Genomic DNA, 17,066 nt, shown 5'->3' with positions numbered 1-17,066 from the left:
TGGAGGTTGCAGTGGAGTGATATATTATTAGTCTCCCACCAGTTCTGACATGGGGGGTCATGATTATAACAGTTGCCCAGGTTACTTTTCAGGGACCCGAAGGCTATTGGTTGAAAACAATGATTCATCACTTGGGCCCATTCAAGAATCCAGTTGGTGACATTTTGACATCAAGGGGCCAAAAACTCCACCCTCAGATGGTGCTAAAGGGACCCCATTTTCTAAACATGTGTCCTATGAAGAGCTATGAAGACTGGTTACATTGTCAGGTGTGGTGGCACACACCAGTAATCCCACCGACACGGGAGTCTGAAGCAGAAGGATCACAAGTTTGAGACTAGCCTCAGTAACTTAGCAAGAGCCTGTCTCCAACTAGAAAAAGAAAAGGGGTAGGGATGTATCTCAGTGGTAGAACACCTCTGAGTTTAATCATCAGTATGGGGGGAGATCACACTTGGGATGTGCCAACCACTGATCACCTCCAGTCACACTGCTCCAAACCTTAAATCGCCCTGCTTCTTTATCGCATAAATATCCCCAAGCCCTGCCCTGTGGGAAGTGGGTCTGAGACTTGGTTCTCCCATCTCTTCATGCTTTGCTGCTTCATGAATAAACTTTCTTTTGCAAAACTCACGGTGTTAGTGATTGGCAAACTGCACAGCAGGCAAAACAGGCTGGTTAAGTAACAGTACCTATGTGCCTTGTAGAAGCCAACTGTTTTTTATTTCTTGGGTCAAATGACAACCTGCTTTATTTTTACTGGATTGATTGGGAAGGATGGGAGGAGTGATAGTTAAAGGTTATGGGGTTTCTTTTTGAGGTAACAACAACATTCAAAATTGACTTTGGTGGTGATGGTTACACATATCTGTGAAATCCACTGGTGCCAGGCATGGTGGTGCATGCCTGTAATCCCAGCGGCTCGGGGGGCTGAGACAGGAGGATCAAGAATTCAAAACCAGCCTCAGCAAAGGCACTAAGCAACTCAGTGAGACCCTGTCTCTAAATAAAATGCAAAATAGGGCTGAGGATGTGTCTCAGTGGTCCAGTACCCCTGAGTTAAATCCCCAATACCACCCTGCCAAAAAAACAAAACAAAACAAAACAAAAAAACCACTGGATAAACTACATTTTAAATGGATGCTTTGGATAGTATGTGAATTATATCTCAATGGCTCTTATTTTTTTTATTTTTTTATTAGTTGTTCAAAACATTACAAAGCTCTTGACATATCATATGCTCTTATATTTTTTTTAAAAAGAATATTTCTTGTTGGACTTCTCTGGCAACAATGTGAAAAATAATGGACCAAGAAAGCTTACAAAAGAAAAAATGGAAGCCGGGTATGGAGGCTGAGGCAGGAGGATTACAAGTTCAAGCCCGACTTAGTAACTTAGGAAGACCCTGTCTCAAAATAAAAACGGCTGAGGATGGTTGTAAAGTATCCCTGGGTTCAATCCCCAGTACCAAAAAGAAGAAGAAGAAGAAACAGAAAAAATGGGTTTGCAACCTCAAAGGGATGGGGTGAGGGTTAGATTAAACAGATCATCTACTTAAAAAGTAGTATTCAGAGGAATCAGTCTGAAAGTGCTGGTTTCTCTTGAGACTCCTCCTTTCTCCATCCACTGTCGTTCCAGAAGGAGTACTCCAGCCAGAGACCAGGAAACATAGAGCTCTTTATGCCAAATGACAAAGAAGACTGGGGCTTGGGGGGAGGGGCGGGAGGCATGCCGGGTTGGACCCCTCCTCCCCTGGATTCACAGTTTCAGATGTCTTTCCATCTGCTCTCGGAGTTTGTATTTCTGGATCTAGAAGAAAAACAAAGGAGCGAGAGTCAGGTGGGGTCCCTGCCTGTTAGGGTCAGCAACCACAACCGTTTGCTTGGGACTGAGGGCTTTTTCAGCTTTTAGTGTTAAGACTGAGAAAGCCTGGGACAAATCAGGATGAGATGACAGGTTAGTCCCCCTATGCTGCCTCTCCTGCTCACCACTGAGAGAGGCATGGGTTGGGCCACCTGGAGTCCCATGACACCCTGCCCCTACCTGGCCACCTCCACTTCACACACCTTTCCTGAGACAGTGAGGGGGTAGTCGCTGACAAAGACGATGTAGCGGGGGATCTTGAAGTGGGAGATCTGCAGAACAGAAAGATAAAACAAGAGGCTGGGCAAAGTCACAGGGCTAGGGTTGGGGCAAGAGGGCTCACTTGGCTGGAGAGTCATGTCTGTAAGGGTGGGGAATTCCCCAATCCTGGATGGTTGGCAGGAACAGGTGTGTGAGGGAACACTCAGGGGTGGGGGAGATGGAGGACTCCGAGGCTCCCACCTTCCCTCTGCAGAAAGCTTTGATCTCCTCCTCAGTGGTGGTCTCCCCACTCTTTAGCCGGATGCAGGCACAAATCTCCTCTCCCATCCGGTGGTCCTTCACTCCCACCACCTTCCAAGGTCAGAAGCAAATATCAGACATCATCGTTTTCCTGCTTGTTTTTTGCTTCTTGGATCACACCTGGGCTCACCTGGCCTGGGTGCCTCACCTGCACTTCCTGCACCTGTGGGTGTGTGTGGAAGAAATCCTCAAGTTCTGCTGGGTAGATGTTCTCACCGCCCCGGATGATCATGTCCTTAGAGCGACCCACGATCTTGCAGAAGCCCTGCTCGTCTATGGAGGCGATGTCTCTGTAGGTGAAGCCGAGGAATGCCCTCTATTCTCTGCTTTAACTGGCTCCCTTGCTCATTCATTCATCAAACATTTATTGAGCACCTGCTATATGTCCCCCACTGTTCTAGAAGACCCAGGAATAAGACACATTCTCTGCAACTTATAGTCTAGATAGGAAGGCAGAGTACAATGAACCAGTACAATACCTATCACATATTTTCTCTTTCTCTTTCCCTATCTGTGCACTTGCTTTTCAAGGCTGGTTTCTGTTTCATCATTCATGTCTTAGATCAAAAGTTTCCAGAGGCCTTCTCTGACCACCAGCTCTGAGGAAAGCTCCCCTCCCCATTACAGCCACCTTTTCTCCTACAGTGCACACAGCATAGAATCCCATTTAATTTTTTGATGTCCAGAATAATCTGTCTTCCTCTTCTAGACAAGTGGGAATTAAAAGCAGGGTCCTTTTTATCTTGCTCTCCATTGGGGCAACAGCAACAAGAACAATGCTGGCCCCTAGGAGGTGAGTACTAAATATGTGCTGAGCTAACAAATGAGTGACTGAATCAATCTTGGCTCCAATTTTGGGAATATGGCTACAGCACACTGTCCTGGTGTCTAGTCTCCGTGCTGGGTGTGGTTACCCACGTTGTACACATTTTGGAAGTCAAGTCTCCAGGATGAGAGGGGCCCTCTGGACACCCACATCCTCCTTGTGCTAATGTTTCCAGCTCAGTCTCAGAACCCACAGTCTCCCCTCAGTAGTCGGAGTCTCTCCCCCACCCTGCCTTCTCACCCTGTTCGATACCACTTGTCCTGCCCAACTGCTTCAAAGGTCTTCTGAGGCTCTCCCCAGTATCCCTGCATGACGCAGTACCCTCGGATGCACAGCTCCCCGGGCGTGTTCAGCTCGGCCAGCTCCCCTGTATTCACGTTCACGATCCGGGCCTGGGACAGGTCAGCTTCAGGCTGGGGCTGCCTGCCCATTCGTTCCAGGACTGGCAGCCCTCAGGGATGGGGAAAGCTTTGCCTCCCCTTCACCCAATAATGAAGTCCCCTGGCTCTGCCCATCACAGCCCAGGGAAGGGAGAGAGGCCAGAGTAGACTCATCACCAGTCAGAAACCTGAGCTGGGCATGAAAGAGCAGTCAAGGCCAAGGCCAGGGGTGCTGAGGGAAGAGGAAGCAGGGAAGGAAGCTTATGGAGGGCCAGGCCAGCTGAAGAATTATAAACTGCACAAGGGAAGGGAGTCTCCTCTGACTTCCTGTTAAGCACCAAATAAAGAAGCCAAGGAGAGTGGTGTGGCAGTGCCATGTGATCAGGAGAGGCAGTCTGAAAACCTAGTACAAAAAGGAACCACGCACAGCCAGGCGTGGTGGCACATGTCTACAATCCCAGCAACTCAGGAGGAGGCAGGAGGATGGAAAACCCAAGACTAGCCCCAGCACCTTAGTGAGGCCCTAAGTAAATTAGCAAGACCTTGTCTCAAAAAATAAAAGGGGCTGGGGATGTGGTTCAGTGGTTAAGAGTTCCTGGGTTCAATCCCCTGTACCAAAAAAAAAAAAAAAAAAAAAAAAGAAAGAAAGAAAGAAAAAGGAGCCACGGCCAGTGTGTCTCGGTTTGTGCATCCAAATATGGGCATAAATATGTCAGTTCCAGACTACCTTCCAGTTGGGCATCCCAGTGGGGGTGGCAGTGAGGCTGTCAGATATGGGAGGGGCTCATATTCCTGCATACTCACTTCCCATGGGACTGCTCCAGTTGGGAGGGTAGGAGAGAGGAGATGCACCTGAGGAGAGGTGAGTCCCAAGGGAAGCAGCTGCATGGAACCCCTGGCAGTAACCCCACAGGGACAGAGAAACTGACATGGCAAAGGAGTCATGGCTGGGAATTTGAAATTGAGATGAGCTCCGGACAGTGTCTGAGATGCAAGGGAGCCCCAGAGGGATAGGCTGCTTGGGAAACCGTCTACACCCAGTCAGAAGAGCAACTCCACCAAAGCGAGAGGCAAGAGTCAACGGGGGAGAAAGAGCTAGGTAGGAAAAATCTCTGTGCTCTGGCTCCTCTTTGAGGCTTCCCTGGCTGCCCTGAAGCAGACAGTGGGCTTGGCAAAAACACACCTCAGACAGGAAGGGAGGCAGCTGGCAGCTGCTCAGGGCCTCTCTCCCAGCTCTTCCCCTTTCAGCCCACAGAGAGCCTTGGCCAGGCCCAGCAAAGATCCTGCTCCTAGGGGCTTTCAGCCTCTTCTGTGAACTGTTGGAACCTCTAATGGAAAGCAATAAATGTCCCCGAGTGGTGGAAGTTGAGGTCTGAGGGTCTTGGTCTGGGGCTCACCTCCGTGTGAGGCATAACTCTACCCACACTCTCTGCCTTCTGCTCCAGAGTGTCCTCAGGGAAGTTCATGAAGGTCACAGGACTGTTCTCTGTAGTTCCATAAACAACCTAGAGGGTCCAGAAAGGGGGTTTGATGGGAGCTCAGCAATTACAGAGGGATGGGTGAGCTACTCAGGGCAGCTGAATAGTAGGAACTGAGACATCATTGGTTGATAGGGGCCCGGGAAGGGGACAGAGACATTGATCTCTGCAGGGGTCCCAGATCTGAAATAAAACTGAGACCTGGGAAGCCATTCTGTCCTAGCCAGGGCTCTCAGTCCTGCTTCCTTAGAGCAGTCACATGTCTGTCTGTGGCTCCTGGCATTACCAACATCCTAGACTTCTTTCCCCCATCCACATGCTGCCTTAGCCCCACCTTCCTGATTTCAGGCCACAACATCCTCTCTCCCTTCCTTCCAAACCGAAGGACCCATAAACTTGATGAGAAAGCCAGTCCACCTTGGCCAGCTAGGAGTGGCACAGATGCAACCCACCCCCAAAACCTTGGACAAGTGCCTGACCTTGGGGTGGGTGCCCCAGAGCTCTGCAGAATTTCCTGTAAATTTACTTTCATCAAAATAAAATACAACTAGAGCAGGGATTTAAAACGCCTGTGGCACACACAACCCCCAGCCCCACCCCTACTCTTTCAGTGGTTGGAATATCCTGAGCATCAGAATAACCAGAAGCCAGCCTAAATATCATCAGAGAATGTTCTAGACTACCCTGTATTCTACTAGATCTTTACCTGTGGCCCCCTATCCCCCTGTATCAGCTGGTGTGGCTCTGGCACAGCTTCCTCCCCTACCCCTCAAAATGGACAATATCTCCTGCCAGGCAGCCCAGAGCTTACCTGGGACCAGAGCTATGACCTTCCTGCTCACCCTCCCCTGTCCACAGGAATCCGGACACGGTGGCTGGCAAGTGGGCACACAGAGACCTGACCCAGCTGGGGAGGACTGCCCACAACCTTGTGCATCTGGCAGCCTGAACTGGCCAGGGCTGATCCTGACCCCGCCTCATCCATCCTCACAGTCCTGGGGCCACTGCCCAGGCGTGGCCTCTGCCAAGTACACCTTGGCGCCACTCGGCTGCCACCCTGAGACCCCTCAGGGGTGGGTCCTGACCACTGGGAGATGGTGATATTTGGGGGGAGATCTAGGAGGGGGATGGTACGACTGTGTTTGTCCCGTGGCCTGTGGTCTCCAAATGTTTTTCCAGTTCTGTGGATCACATCCCACGCCTCCGCCCCCAAGTTCCCACTTCTCTGCTTAGCCTTCAGCCCTAGAAAAAGAGGGTGGGGTGCGCGGGAGAGATCGCAAGCCTAGGACTAGAAGAGAAGAGTCCGGGAGGAGCCCAAGGATGAAGGAGCTCCTTAGGGTCAGCTCTGGAGTGTCTAGCCAGAAGGGGGAGCCCGACGCCAGAAGGGCTCTCACGCTCGGCTGGCGCAGCACAAGAGTCCTATTAAAGCGCCGCCGGCTTGCCGACCACGGCGAGACGCATCCCGCTGTCAGGCCCCGCTTCCTCTCTCCCCGGGTTCAGGGCACCCCGCCGAGTGTGCATTGGGTGGGGGAGACGTGGAGACTCAAATTTGAGCAAACAAATAAGTTCGGGGAACGCCTCCTCTCCGGTGTAAACTTGGGGCTCTAGACACACCCATGATCGCGCCCCCCCCCCCCCGCCAAAAAAAAAAAGCCCAGGGAAAGGAGGTAGAGGGAGAAAGGGCATCTCATCTGAGAGCAGGCAGCAAAGGTCTCAGACTGAGGGGTATGGTCTTGGCCCCCCATGCATGGTCGCCAGGTGGGGGAAGGGCCCCTGGCCCTTTCGCCTTGGAGGGCGGGGGAGCATCTCTGGGCGCGAGGGAGTTAAGTCCAGTAGCCTCGATGCTCCACGTAGTAGCTGGCTCAGGCCGCCGGCTGCGGTCAGGGCCACTATATAAATAGGGCGGGAGACCCGAGCGCCCAGAACTTGCCGCTGCCCGCACCTGGCCGTCGCTGACCCTAGCCCCGGCTCCAGGCATCCTGGCCATGGCCCGCGCGATGCTCTTACTCAGCCTCGGCATTCTGGCCAGCCTTCTGCCGGCGCTGGACGCCTGCCCCCAGAACTGCCACTGCCACGGAGACCTGCAGCATGTCATCTGTGACAAAGTGGGGTTGCAGAAGATCCCCAAGGTGTCAGAGAAGACAAAGCTGCTCAACCTACAGCGCAACAACTTCCCGGTGTTGGCTGCTAACTCGTTTCGGGCCATGCCGAACCTCGTGTCGCTGCACCTGCAGCACTGCCAGATCCGCGAGGTAGCCGCGGGCGCCTTCCGCGGCCTCAAGCAGCTCATCTACCTGTACCTGTCCCACAACGACATCCGCGTGCTGCGTGCGGGCGCCTTCGACGACCTGACTGAGCTCACCTACCTCTACCTGGACCACAACAAGGTGACCGAGCTGCCCCGCGGGCTGCTGTCCCCTCTAGTCAACCTCTTTATTTTGCAGCTCAACAACAATAAGATCCGTGAACTGCGCGCAGGCGCCTTCCAGGGCGCCAAGGACCTGCGCTGGCTCTACCTGTCAGAAAATGCGCTCAGTTCTCTGCAGCCCGGAGCTCTGGACGATGTAGAGAACCTCGCCAAGTTCCATCTGGACAAGAACCAGCTATCCAGCTACCCCTCCGCCGCCCTGAGCAAGCTGCGGGTGGTGGAGGAGCTGAAGCTGTCCCACAATCCCCTGAAGAGCATCCCAGAAAACGCCTTCCAGTCTTTCGGCAGGTACCTGGAGACCCTCTGGCTGGACAACACCAATTTGGAGAAGGTGAGTGCTTGACTGAAGAGCTCTGCCGGGCTCCTTCTTCTCCCCATGAAGGCTGGGAGCTAGGACCACAGCCGGGCACCAGCCCCTCTCCTCAAATTCCCTGTCCCTCTGGCTATCTCAAGGCAAGGAGCTCTGCCACCTCTCCCTCTTCTTGTCACATCCCCACCCTAATCCTTATCTGGCTGCCCTCCCAGGACTCCTGCATCTAAGAGGAGAGGGGCTACCCTGGCCCCACAAATGGGCTCTTAGGAGGCCTCTGTAGTGCTCCCAAACCCCCACTGTGAGCAGTGCCCACCTCTTCCGGTGGGGCCTTCCTCCCCTCCTCTGCTGTTTTTCCCAGTCTCCAGTAAACCTACCATCCCATAAAGAAAGGTTTGTTTATTGAGAAGGCTTCCAGAGTTTCTGGGCAAATCAGGCCCACAAAGAGACCCTGTTCCTGGTGGGGGAAGGCCTGTGTGCTAAGGTGGACTTGGGGGCTGGGGAGTGAGGGGGGAGCAAATACCTGAGGAAGACCTCTACACCCCTGAGAGGTCCTGGTGGATGTGCTGCCCTCACCCCCACCAATACACACATACACACACACACACACACACACACACACACTTACTCACTCACGCCATATTTTCAGGTTCATTCTACCTAAGTAGGGAAGTCAAGGCATGGGGACCAAAGACTCCCTAGGCTGCAGAGCCATATGAAAGAGCAAAGGCAAGCACTCCATTGTCAGCCCTTTGCACTAGACAACCCACAGGAAAGCCTGGGCTGTGTGTGCTTCACTGTCCCCCAGACTGCTGGCTGCCCTTTGCCCATTCTAGTCCCCAGACCCATCTCCTGTGTGCATTCTCACTTAGTCCTTCTTCCCCTGGGATGCTAGTCTGGCCAGATCTCTTCCTTGGGACTGGAAAATCACCCTGGGACAGAGGCTTCAGACAGGAGGTTTGGGTGGGGGCCAAGACAAGGTAGAGGACAGTCTGGTCACTAGAGAATGTCACACCTTAACCTAGGCTGTTGGAGAAGGCACAGACATGGAGAAGATGACAGAATCCACCTGGGCAGCAGCCAAACTTTGCCTGGTTGGATGGAGCCTGCCAGGGCTTGCCCTTCTGTAGCTCAGACCCCACCCCCGCTGGTGGTGGGATCCTCTATGAGCCACTAGTGCCAGAGTGGCCTTTTGGTGGGCAGCAGAACAGCATATCAGGGACCGATTTGGGTTAGGGGCAGCCAGACAGGAACAGTGGCGCCTGGGGCCAAGATGTGGGCACCAATGGAACATTTCCTCTAGAGCTGTCCAACTGGCCAATGTTTTCACCAAGGTGGCTCCACAAATAGTGTCTGGCAGGCAGTGAGGATAAAGCTGGGGGAAGTCCCAGGACCCTGGGCTGTGGGCAGCCTGGGCCTGCTGCCTACCCTGCCAAACACTGACCAGGTTCACCGTGTGCCAGTCTGAGCTCCTGGGGACAAATTCTGGCTGCCTTAGCAGCCTAGTATTTGCACAGGGAGTGTGGTGTCCAGGGGAGAGGTGTGGGGTGTGGTCCTAGGGCTACTATTTACTCTCTAGTGTGACTCTGGCTAAAGGGACAGAACTTTTTTTTCCTTTTTATCATCTGCTGGTTAGGAACAACACCTCCTATCTCAAAAGGGCCATGGGGATTAGCTCATATAGATAACTTGATCACTCTGCTTTGAAAACTCCTCAAGGTACCAGGGCCTGTGTCCAGGGGAAGACCCTGCTCCTCTGTGGGGACAGAACTGGGAAAGGCTGGACACGGGTTAGAGCACTCACTCCGGCCCACCTCACCTCCCTAGTTCTCAGATGGTGCCTTCCTGGGTGTGACCACGCTGAAACATGTCCATTTGGAAAATAATCGCCTGAACCAGCTGCCCTCCAGCTTTCCTTTTGACAACCTGGAGACCCTCACTCTCACCAACAATCCTTGGAAATGTACCTGCCAGCTTCGGGGTCTTCGGCGGTGAGAATATTCCCATGTCACCCATAGAATCTCCCCTCATTTGGCCCCACATTTAGCTATCCTGGGTACACATTCCAGATTTGCTAGTAAGCACGGGACCCTGGGAGCCTCCGTTTCCTCATTTGTAAAATGAGGATGACAGCTCCAGTCTATCCTGAGGTCAAGTCCATCCTGGCCCTTTAGTTCACTGTCCCTTCCCCTCAGTATTCCCACACACTTTCCCCAATCCCAGCAACTTTCTGTTTCTCCAGATGGCTGGAAGCCAAGGCTTCTCGCCCAGATGCCACCTGTGCCTCACCCGCCAAGTTCAAGGGCCAGCACATCCGTGACACAGACGCCTTCCGCAGCTGCAAGTTCCCCACCAAGAGGTCCAAGAAAGCAGGCCGCCATTAAACAGGTGGGGGCTGGGCAGGCAGGTCCCCCTTTTTCCTCTTTGGAGATTCTAGCAAGTGAGCTGGTATCACTCATGATTCTCCCACCTCTGCAGGAGGGGAGAACTAGTGTTCCCCTCTGGGAGGAAGATAGTGCCCAGGACTCTGTCTTCTCTTACATTGTCTATGATGTTGGAGTCCTAACACCCATCCTCACCTCACCACAGGTCCTGACCCAGCCAGTCCTGGTGACTGGCCTCTGCCTTCTGCCGGAGAGACTACTGACCTTCCCACCACCACCCGCTCCTCCCCTCAGCCTCTGCTGATGCACAGAGCTGCCCACAGCGACACACGTCCTGGCAGAGGGCCCTGGGCACTGTACCACCAACCCAGCTCCACCTGACAGGATGCAGGGGAGGACCCAAAGCCCCTCTCAACCATCACGGCTGGCCCTGTTGTGGCTCCGCTCAGAGAAGCTGGTGTCAACAGCCCCGAGTCCAGCAGAACCAGAGCAGGGTGATCATCAGGATGGTCACCCTCTCAGAACCATCCTTCTTCTGTTCCCTCTCTCCCTGCCATTTGGAAACAAATATCAGACCCTTAGCCCACCCCCTGCTTCCAGAAACGGTCTCAAGCCCTTCCTCCAACTCTGCCAGCCCCACCTGCCAGGACGCTCTCACAGGACACCAGTGCTTGGCTGCACATCCTCCCCTGCTGCATTTCTGCTCCAGATTTCTATAAGTATAAATTTACGGATGTATGGTATTTACTCCCTGATCACCTATCTCCATGCCTCGTCAGGTGCTGAAGAGGTCAGACTGTGTTTTCTCATGTCTGCTTTCTGGAAAGAGGGCTGGCCTAGGGGTCACCTTTGGAGATCTGGCCTCAGTTCATCCCCAGACCTGTCATTCAGTCCTCCCCCCACCCTCCCCTCACCCCCAGTGACTCTGGCTGCCACTCACCACCAGCTCCTTCATGTTCATTTTGTGGATGATGGCTCGGACCAGCTCTGGAGGTGCAGGGGACCCGGCGATCACACCTGAATCAGAGAGCGAGGCTGACACAGCTCCCCCTTCTCCCAGATCAGTGGACCCCCTTTATCTACTGCTGGTTGATCCTGGACCTTCTTTCCTTCTTTCCCTGATCCTGGGCCTATTTCCACACCTAACATCTGGCCTGCGCCTGGTGTCCAGGGACACTGGGGATTTGCCTCCCTCTCACCCAGGTTTTCACAGGGCCCTTCCTGCCCCCCTAAAGAGAAGACTGGCTAATTCAGGCCAGTCCTGGGGGAAAGCAGCCCCGTCCCCGTGCCTGGCCATCCTTGGCCCTACCCCACCTCCACATAAGGATGATAAGTCGTAACTGGAGAAGTCGGCCTGGTTCATAATGTCCACGAACATCGTTGGGGTGCCATATATGGAGGAGCCTCTGTGTAAGGGGAGGGTCTTCAAATTAGGCTCAGAAATGGAAAGGAACTCCCTCTTCCCACCCCACCATGAACCTCATTGAGGGCCAAAGCCAAAGCTGTGGGGAATAAGCAGAAGCTCAAGGCAGGAATTGGTCTTCTCCTGGGAGTCCCCCACGACCCCATCCCAGGGCTCATGACTAGAAGGAGGAGACATTTTGAAAAAGGTCAGGGCTCAGGTGCAAGGACTAGGAGAATCTCATTAGCCCATGGGTAGCCTGTCTACCAGTGCCCACTTCTCTCTGGTGATGGCCTCCAGCGCCTTCTTGCCATTGAAGCTCGGAGAGGACAGAAGGAGAGTGGCACCGTGCATCACACACATCATCGTGCCCCCCACGGAGCCCAGGCAGTGGTACAGGGGGCAGGGCATGACCACCCGCAACTCCTCTGGCGGCTAAAGACGGAGACATGAGGCTGAGTCTATCACGGGAGTAGAAGCCCCAGAAGCTAGTTCCTCCAGCCAGCAGGGGGAGCCCAGCAAGCTGTCCCACTCTGCCCACCTCCCCACAGCCTCCAAGCCTTGCCCCAGTCCAAACCCATCTCACCTTCACATGCATTTTAAGGCGCTGGCCTATCATGTTGGAGTTGTTCACAATGTTGTAGTGGGAGAGGGTGGCCCCCTTGGGGCTGCCTGTGGTTCCCTATGAAGACAAGCAGGTGACACTTGGCCTGCTTTCCCCCATCTTCTTTCCACCCTCGGCCACTGCCCAGGACCAATGCCCCAGATCCATTTGCTTCTCTGGTATATGTACCAAAGGTCTACCACGTGCGGCGAGGGGCCAGATGTGGGGATCCAGAAATGCAAATGAGAAGGACTCACTGCTCATGTCACTCCCATGCGAGTCACTGGAGGAAGCTCAGGGAATTCTGTGGCCCACTAGCCATGTGGGCTTGGACAAATTCTCTCTCTGGGCCTCAGATTTGCTTCCACTAAAGGAGGGACAGGTTCTACCAACTTTAAACTCTGAGCCCTAGTGGCTCAGTAAATCTGTACCACACTGGGGAGCAGGAGGGCCAGGAAAGGGTCGTGTGACAAGGACACCAGCGATTTTCCAAGGCAGAGCAGAAGGGTAGAGGCCAGTGTCAGGAGAGTGCCTGCACTCCTGACTTCCTGCGGTCTCCCCATCCCTGGGAAAGGGTCACAGAGGGAGGGGGCATGTGTCAGCTGGGCTTGGGGCCTGGAGACCTCTGCCCTACCGAGGTGAACTGGATGTTGATGGGGTCATGGCAGGACAGGAACTGCTGGGTGTGTTGGAGCTGGGCCAGATGCTTCTCTGTGTTGCCAGCCGCCACCACATCATCCAGCAGCAGGGTCCCTGGCAAAGGGTCGTCCACCGAGATGACTGTAGTCAGATCTGGGAGACTGGGGGATAGGGAGGATGGTGAGAAGCAGGGGCTGTGGGTAAGTTAGGGGTTGCTCCAGGGGATGCCAGCCCCACCCCTGGGGCTTGATGGAGGGTAAAGGAGTCAGGGATGCTTTGTGGTGCTCCCCAAATCCAGGATACACCTACCTCTCACTCTTTAAGGCCCCTGGCTGGGCCTTTTCAAGCTCCGGACAGATCTGCTTCAAGATGTTGTAGTATTGCTGGGTCTTGAATTGCTTGGGGAATACGAGGGCTTTGCAGCCCACCTGTGGAAGGGCACCCCCCCACTTATGATCAGCAGGAAGCCCCAGACTAATCAGCTGCTCTTTCACACATGTGCATCACTACCCTGATGTGCTCAAGCACCATCCTCTGACCCACACACCGGCCGCACCTGTATGCACCCGACTCCACAGCAAATACACAACCAGCTCCAGACACCACATCCTGAGACATGGGCCACACACGCAGAGCCACACTGGCCCATGACCACTGTGATACACACGTGCTCCCCAACAACACACATGCCAGGCTTGTGTCTGGCCCACCACCAGAGGCTTGGGTCCTCCTTCCAACCACAAACAGCTGGGGGAGGGACACCCTTGCTGCCTGGCCAGGTCTGGCCCCTGAGCCAGGCACCAGCAGGGGTGCTGAGCTACCTTTTTGAGGACATACTCCAGTTCCATAGCCTGGTAGGCTGGGTTCACAGACACCTGGGGGGAACAAGGAGGGAATGTGTGTCCTGGGCAGCCACTCCACCCTGCAGATGCCCCTCTACTCTCAGGAGGCACGAGGTAGCACACCACCCGGTCTATGTGGAGGGCCTTAAGAGACAGAACTACCTGATCTGAAATCAGCCAGGCACTGGTTTGGTTCTGGGGCCAAGAGGCAAGTGGGCTCCTCTCGAGTGGCATTCCCCCCACAGATACCCCCCCTGCACCATGCAAACCTCCTTACCAGAATGATGCCTGCCTGGGCAGTGGCCAACTGCATGAGCACCCATGCATAGGAGTTGGGTCCCCACATGCCCAACCGGTCACCCTTGCAGAGGCCAATGCTCAGAAGACCAGAAGCAGCTTTATCCACCTGGTGCAAACAGATGGATCACAGAGGGTGAGATGGGAGCAAGCAGGAAGGGGCCCATGACTCTCACCCTCAGCCCTTGGCCCAAGGGTTCACATCAGAATCACAAGGAATACCGGGACAGGCAGATTTGCCTCAGTGGAGCTCTGGGTGGAGCTCGAGGTACACACAGTTAACAGTGCTCCAGGAGCTGCTGAGACAGACCCTCTCTGCCTCAGTTATGTCTGCTTCTCTTGCTGTCCCTTAGGTCCTCAGGCAACGCCACCCCACTGCCCATCATCATGTCCCACCCTCCAGCTCCACCCACCCAGGGAAGCCTGGGGACTGGCACCTGCCCCCTTTGAGGGTCAAGGTCAGGACCCACCTCTTCCTTGAGTTGGGCGAAGTTCAGCCTGATGTCTTCATGGAGGACAACCAAGGCCTCTCGGTCGGGGAACCTCTGTGCTGTGGCATCAAGGCACTGCCCCACAGTCTTGTTGATAAGAGGGAAACTGGTGTGTCCCTGAAGGTAGCTGAAGCCCCCGACGGGCAGAGGGGCAGGGCGTTCCAGCTCTTGGGAGCTGTGGGGAGAGGGTCACGGTCTGAACTGTGCCAAGCTGGCCCTCCCTGCCAACAAGGACACCCAGCACACCCAGCCTGGGGTCAGACTGCCAATGTGTTGGAGCAGAGTTTTCTCTGGATCTTTTTATGAGCCCAGGACACTTCCTGTGATGCTTTCCCAACCTCAAACAAAACCCCAAGGTAGCGGGATGGGGACAAAGCCACCTCAAGTAGGGGACAAGGGTTCTTCCCTCACCTGCCTCACCTGAAGGATAAAGTGCCCCGGGAAGCCTGTGGGAGACCACTTATACACACACAGAGATCTTATGAAGCATGCCTGTACCTATACCCCCAATCCCTGCCTGCCAGGAAATAAAGAGGTCCCTGGGGTCCTTAGAAACCAATGAAGCCCATGCTTGGACCCAGAGTGGGAGTCCAGGGCCTTGGGTTCTTTGATGGGCCATTGTTTCTCTCCTCTGGGTCTAAAGTTCAAAGACAGAATAGGCAAAGTGTTTAGGAGGCAGATGGCGGCCCTAGGAACGGTGATTGGAAAGATCCTGTTATGTGACAGACTGACCAGGTGCCAGCAAGATGCTCGCCTCCTGCAGATGAAGAAGAAAGTCCCTGTGTTCTGAATGGCACCTGGGCTCAGGCTCCCAACTCTCAGGTGACACAGCAGAGCAGAGGTAAATGTGACAGGAAAAGAAGGGGAGTATTTGGACCACATGGTGATCTCAGGCACCACAGGGCAACAAGACAGAAGGAGATGGTGCCTCAGTAGCAGATGTCCCGTGCCAGCCACAAATGGACTGTCCCTGAAGAGCAAACGCTCATCTCCTCTACGTCAAATATCTGAGGTTACTTTGTTTTTTTAAGGGTTTTATTTATTTGTTTGTCACACATGACAGCAGAATGCATTTCAATTCGTAGTACACATATAGAGCACAATTTTTCATTACTCTGGTTGTACACAAAGTACAGTCACACCATTTGTGTCTTTGTCCATGTACCTAGGGTGATGATGTCCATCTCATTCCACCCTCTATCCTATCCTCATGCCTCCTCCCTTTCCCTCCCTCCCCTTTGCCCTATCCAAAGTTCCTCCATTCTTCCCATGATCCCCCACCCACCCACCCCCATTCTGGATCAGCATCCACTTATCAGAGAAAACATTTGGTTTTTTGGAATTGGCTTACTTCACTTGATATGCTCCAACTCCCTCCATTTACCTGCAAATGCCATGATTTTATTCTCTTTTAATGCTGAGTAATATTCCATTGTTTATATATGCCACAGTTTCTTTGTTGCCTAAGGTTACTTTAATATACAGTGAGAAACTGATGTGACTCCATTTTTGAAAATAAATAAATAACAGCAGCTTCTACCTCAAGGCCTGTCCTAAGGAAGGGGGTATGACCCTTGTCCTTGGAAAAATCCACAGAGCACTCCTAAGCACATACCCACCCTGCTGAGTTGTTTGTCTACAAATAACAGGAGAGATCTGCAGCGGTGCCAAGTGGCCCTGACTCAGTCAGTCTAGGTGAGGACCCATAGCAAACCTAGCAACCACCAATCGGCATGAGACAGGGAAAATACCTGGGATGCCAGATAACCCCGCCCCCCAATAGTTTATGGTGATTGATAACATGTTGGGAAACCATGTCGTTCAGCAGGTACACCCCTCGTGGCCTAAACCAATCATCAGTTCAAACGAATCCCCCTCTGGTACTAACCAATCACCCCTACCCAACTTGTTCCCGCCAGTGAATGTGCTAATCAACGTTAAGCGCTGTTGTTTGACTTTCCCACAGTATGGAATGATTTGCTGTGTGATGTTGTGACGCATAGAGTATCCCCCCAAAACCTATAAAATCTCACTGAACAAAGGACCAGGACTCACTCCCTGGGACCACTGCTTTGTGAACGGTTGTGAGTCCAGGCTCGAGCTTGCAATAAAGACTCTTGTGTGATTGCATCAGATTCGGCTCCTGGAGGTCTACTGGAGTCCCAGGAATCTGGCATTACAACAGAAATGTATTTGGGGGGCTGGGGTTGTGGCTCAGTGGTAGAGAGCTTGCCTAGCATGCATGAGGTACTGGGTTTGATTCTCGGCACTGCATACAAATAGATAAAACAAAGGTCCATCAACAACTTAAAAAAATACTTAAAAAAGAAAAATGTTATTAAAAAAATGTATTTTGAAAGACATTCAGGTGAGAATATGAATTCCCTTCTCCTCCTTGTAAGGAAGCTGAAGGGCAAAGAGGTCAGATGCGTGCAGGGATGGCAAATAACTGAGCTGAGGCAGGGAATTCAGTGGAATTTCAGCTGCCTCAACACCTACAGTCAGGTCTGCCGCCCTGATCCAAGGAGAAGGCATGGGGAGGGGCAATTCCTGCTCTTTCCACTTTGAATTTATTCCCTGTCTGACCATCAGAGACCATC

At 53.3% G+C, this 17,066-nt stretch overlaps 2 protein-coding genes across 3 annotated transcripts in view; one reads left to right on the top strand and one right to left on the bottom strand.

Moving 5' to 3' along the window:
- Positions 1-1,211: 1,211 nt before the first annotated feature.
- Positions 1,212-17,066, bottom strand: part of Acsf2 (acyl-CoA synthetase family member 2) — a 33,735-nt gene continuing 17,880 nt past the window's right edge. The window contains exons 2-16 of one of the 2 annotated variants that reach the window (XM_076869384.2): positions 14,446-14,641; positions 13,956-14,084; positions 13,658-13,711; positions 13,146-13,264; positions 12,832-12,997; positions 12,180-12,275; positions 11,871-12,028; positions 11,506-11,597; positions 11,132-11,208; positions 4,989-5,096; positions 3,452-3,603; positions 2,534-2,675; positions 2,326-2,436; positions 2,067-2,135; positions 1,212-1,809 (exon numbers count right to left, since the gene is read on the bottom strand). In XM_076869384.2, the coding sequence (XP_076725499.1) occupies positions 1,759-1,809; positions 2,067-2,135; positions 2,326-2,436; positions 2,534-2,675; positions 3,452-3,603; positions 4,989-5,096; positions 11,132-11,208; positions 11,506-11,597; positions 11,871-12,028; positions 12,180-12,275; positions 12,832-12,997; positions 13,146-13,264; positions 13,658-13,711; positions 13,956-14,084; positions 14,446-14,641 (1,720 nt within the window). In that variant the 3' untranslated portion in view covers positions 1,212-1,758. Of the gene's footprint in view, positions 1,810-2,066; positions 2,136-2,325; positions 2,437-2,533; positions 2,676-3,451; positions 3,604-4,988; positions 5,097-11,131; positions 11,209-11,500; positions 11,598-11,870; positions 12,029-12,179; positions 12,276-12,831; positions 12,998-13,145; positions 13,265-13,657; positions 13,712-13,955; positions 14,085-14,445; positions 14,642-17,066 lie in introns of both variants that reach the window. The other variant, XM_076869385.2, reaches the window with a different exon arrangement.
- Chad (chondroadherin) lies at positions 7,055-10,191 on the top strand. The gene is made up of 3 exons (XM_076871250.2): positions 7,055-7,828; positions 9,635-9,798; positions 10,050-10,191. Exons 1-3 carry the CDS (start codon positions 7,055-7,057, stop codon positions 10,189-10,191), a joined length of 1,080 nt encoding a protein of 359 aa, XP_076727365.2.

The sequence above is a fragment of the Callospermophilus lateralis genome, chromosome 11, assembly GCF_048772815.1.
Source record: "Callospermophilus lateralis isolate mCalLat2 chromosome 11, mCalLat2.hap1, whole genome shotgun sequence".
Lineage (NCBI taxonomy): Eukaryota > Metazoa > Chordata > Mammalia > Rodentia > Sciuridae > Callospermophilus > Callospermophilus lateralis.
Note: the sequence above shows the minus strand (reverse complement) of the source record. Positions and strands in the feature narration are given on the sequence as shown.

Bases quoted from the DNA above. Each gene is read 5' to 3' on its own strand.
- Chad (XM_076871250.2), top strand. From the start codon at position 7,055: ATGGCCCGCGCGATGCTCTTACTCAGCCTCGGCATTCTGGCCAGCCTT. The intron at 7,829-9,634 runs GTGAGTGCTTGA...TCACCTCCCTAG, and splicing joins ACAACACCAATTTGGAGAAG to TTCTCAGATGGTGCCTTCCT. The intron at 9,799-10,049 runs GTGAGAATATTC...CTGTTTCTCCAG, and splicing joins CAGCTTCGGGGTCTTCGGCG to ATGGCTGGAAGCCAAGGCTT.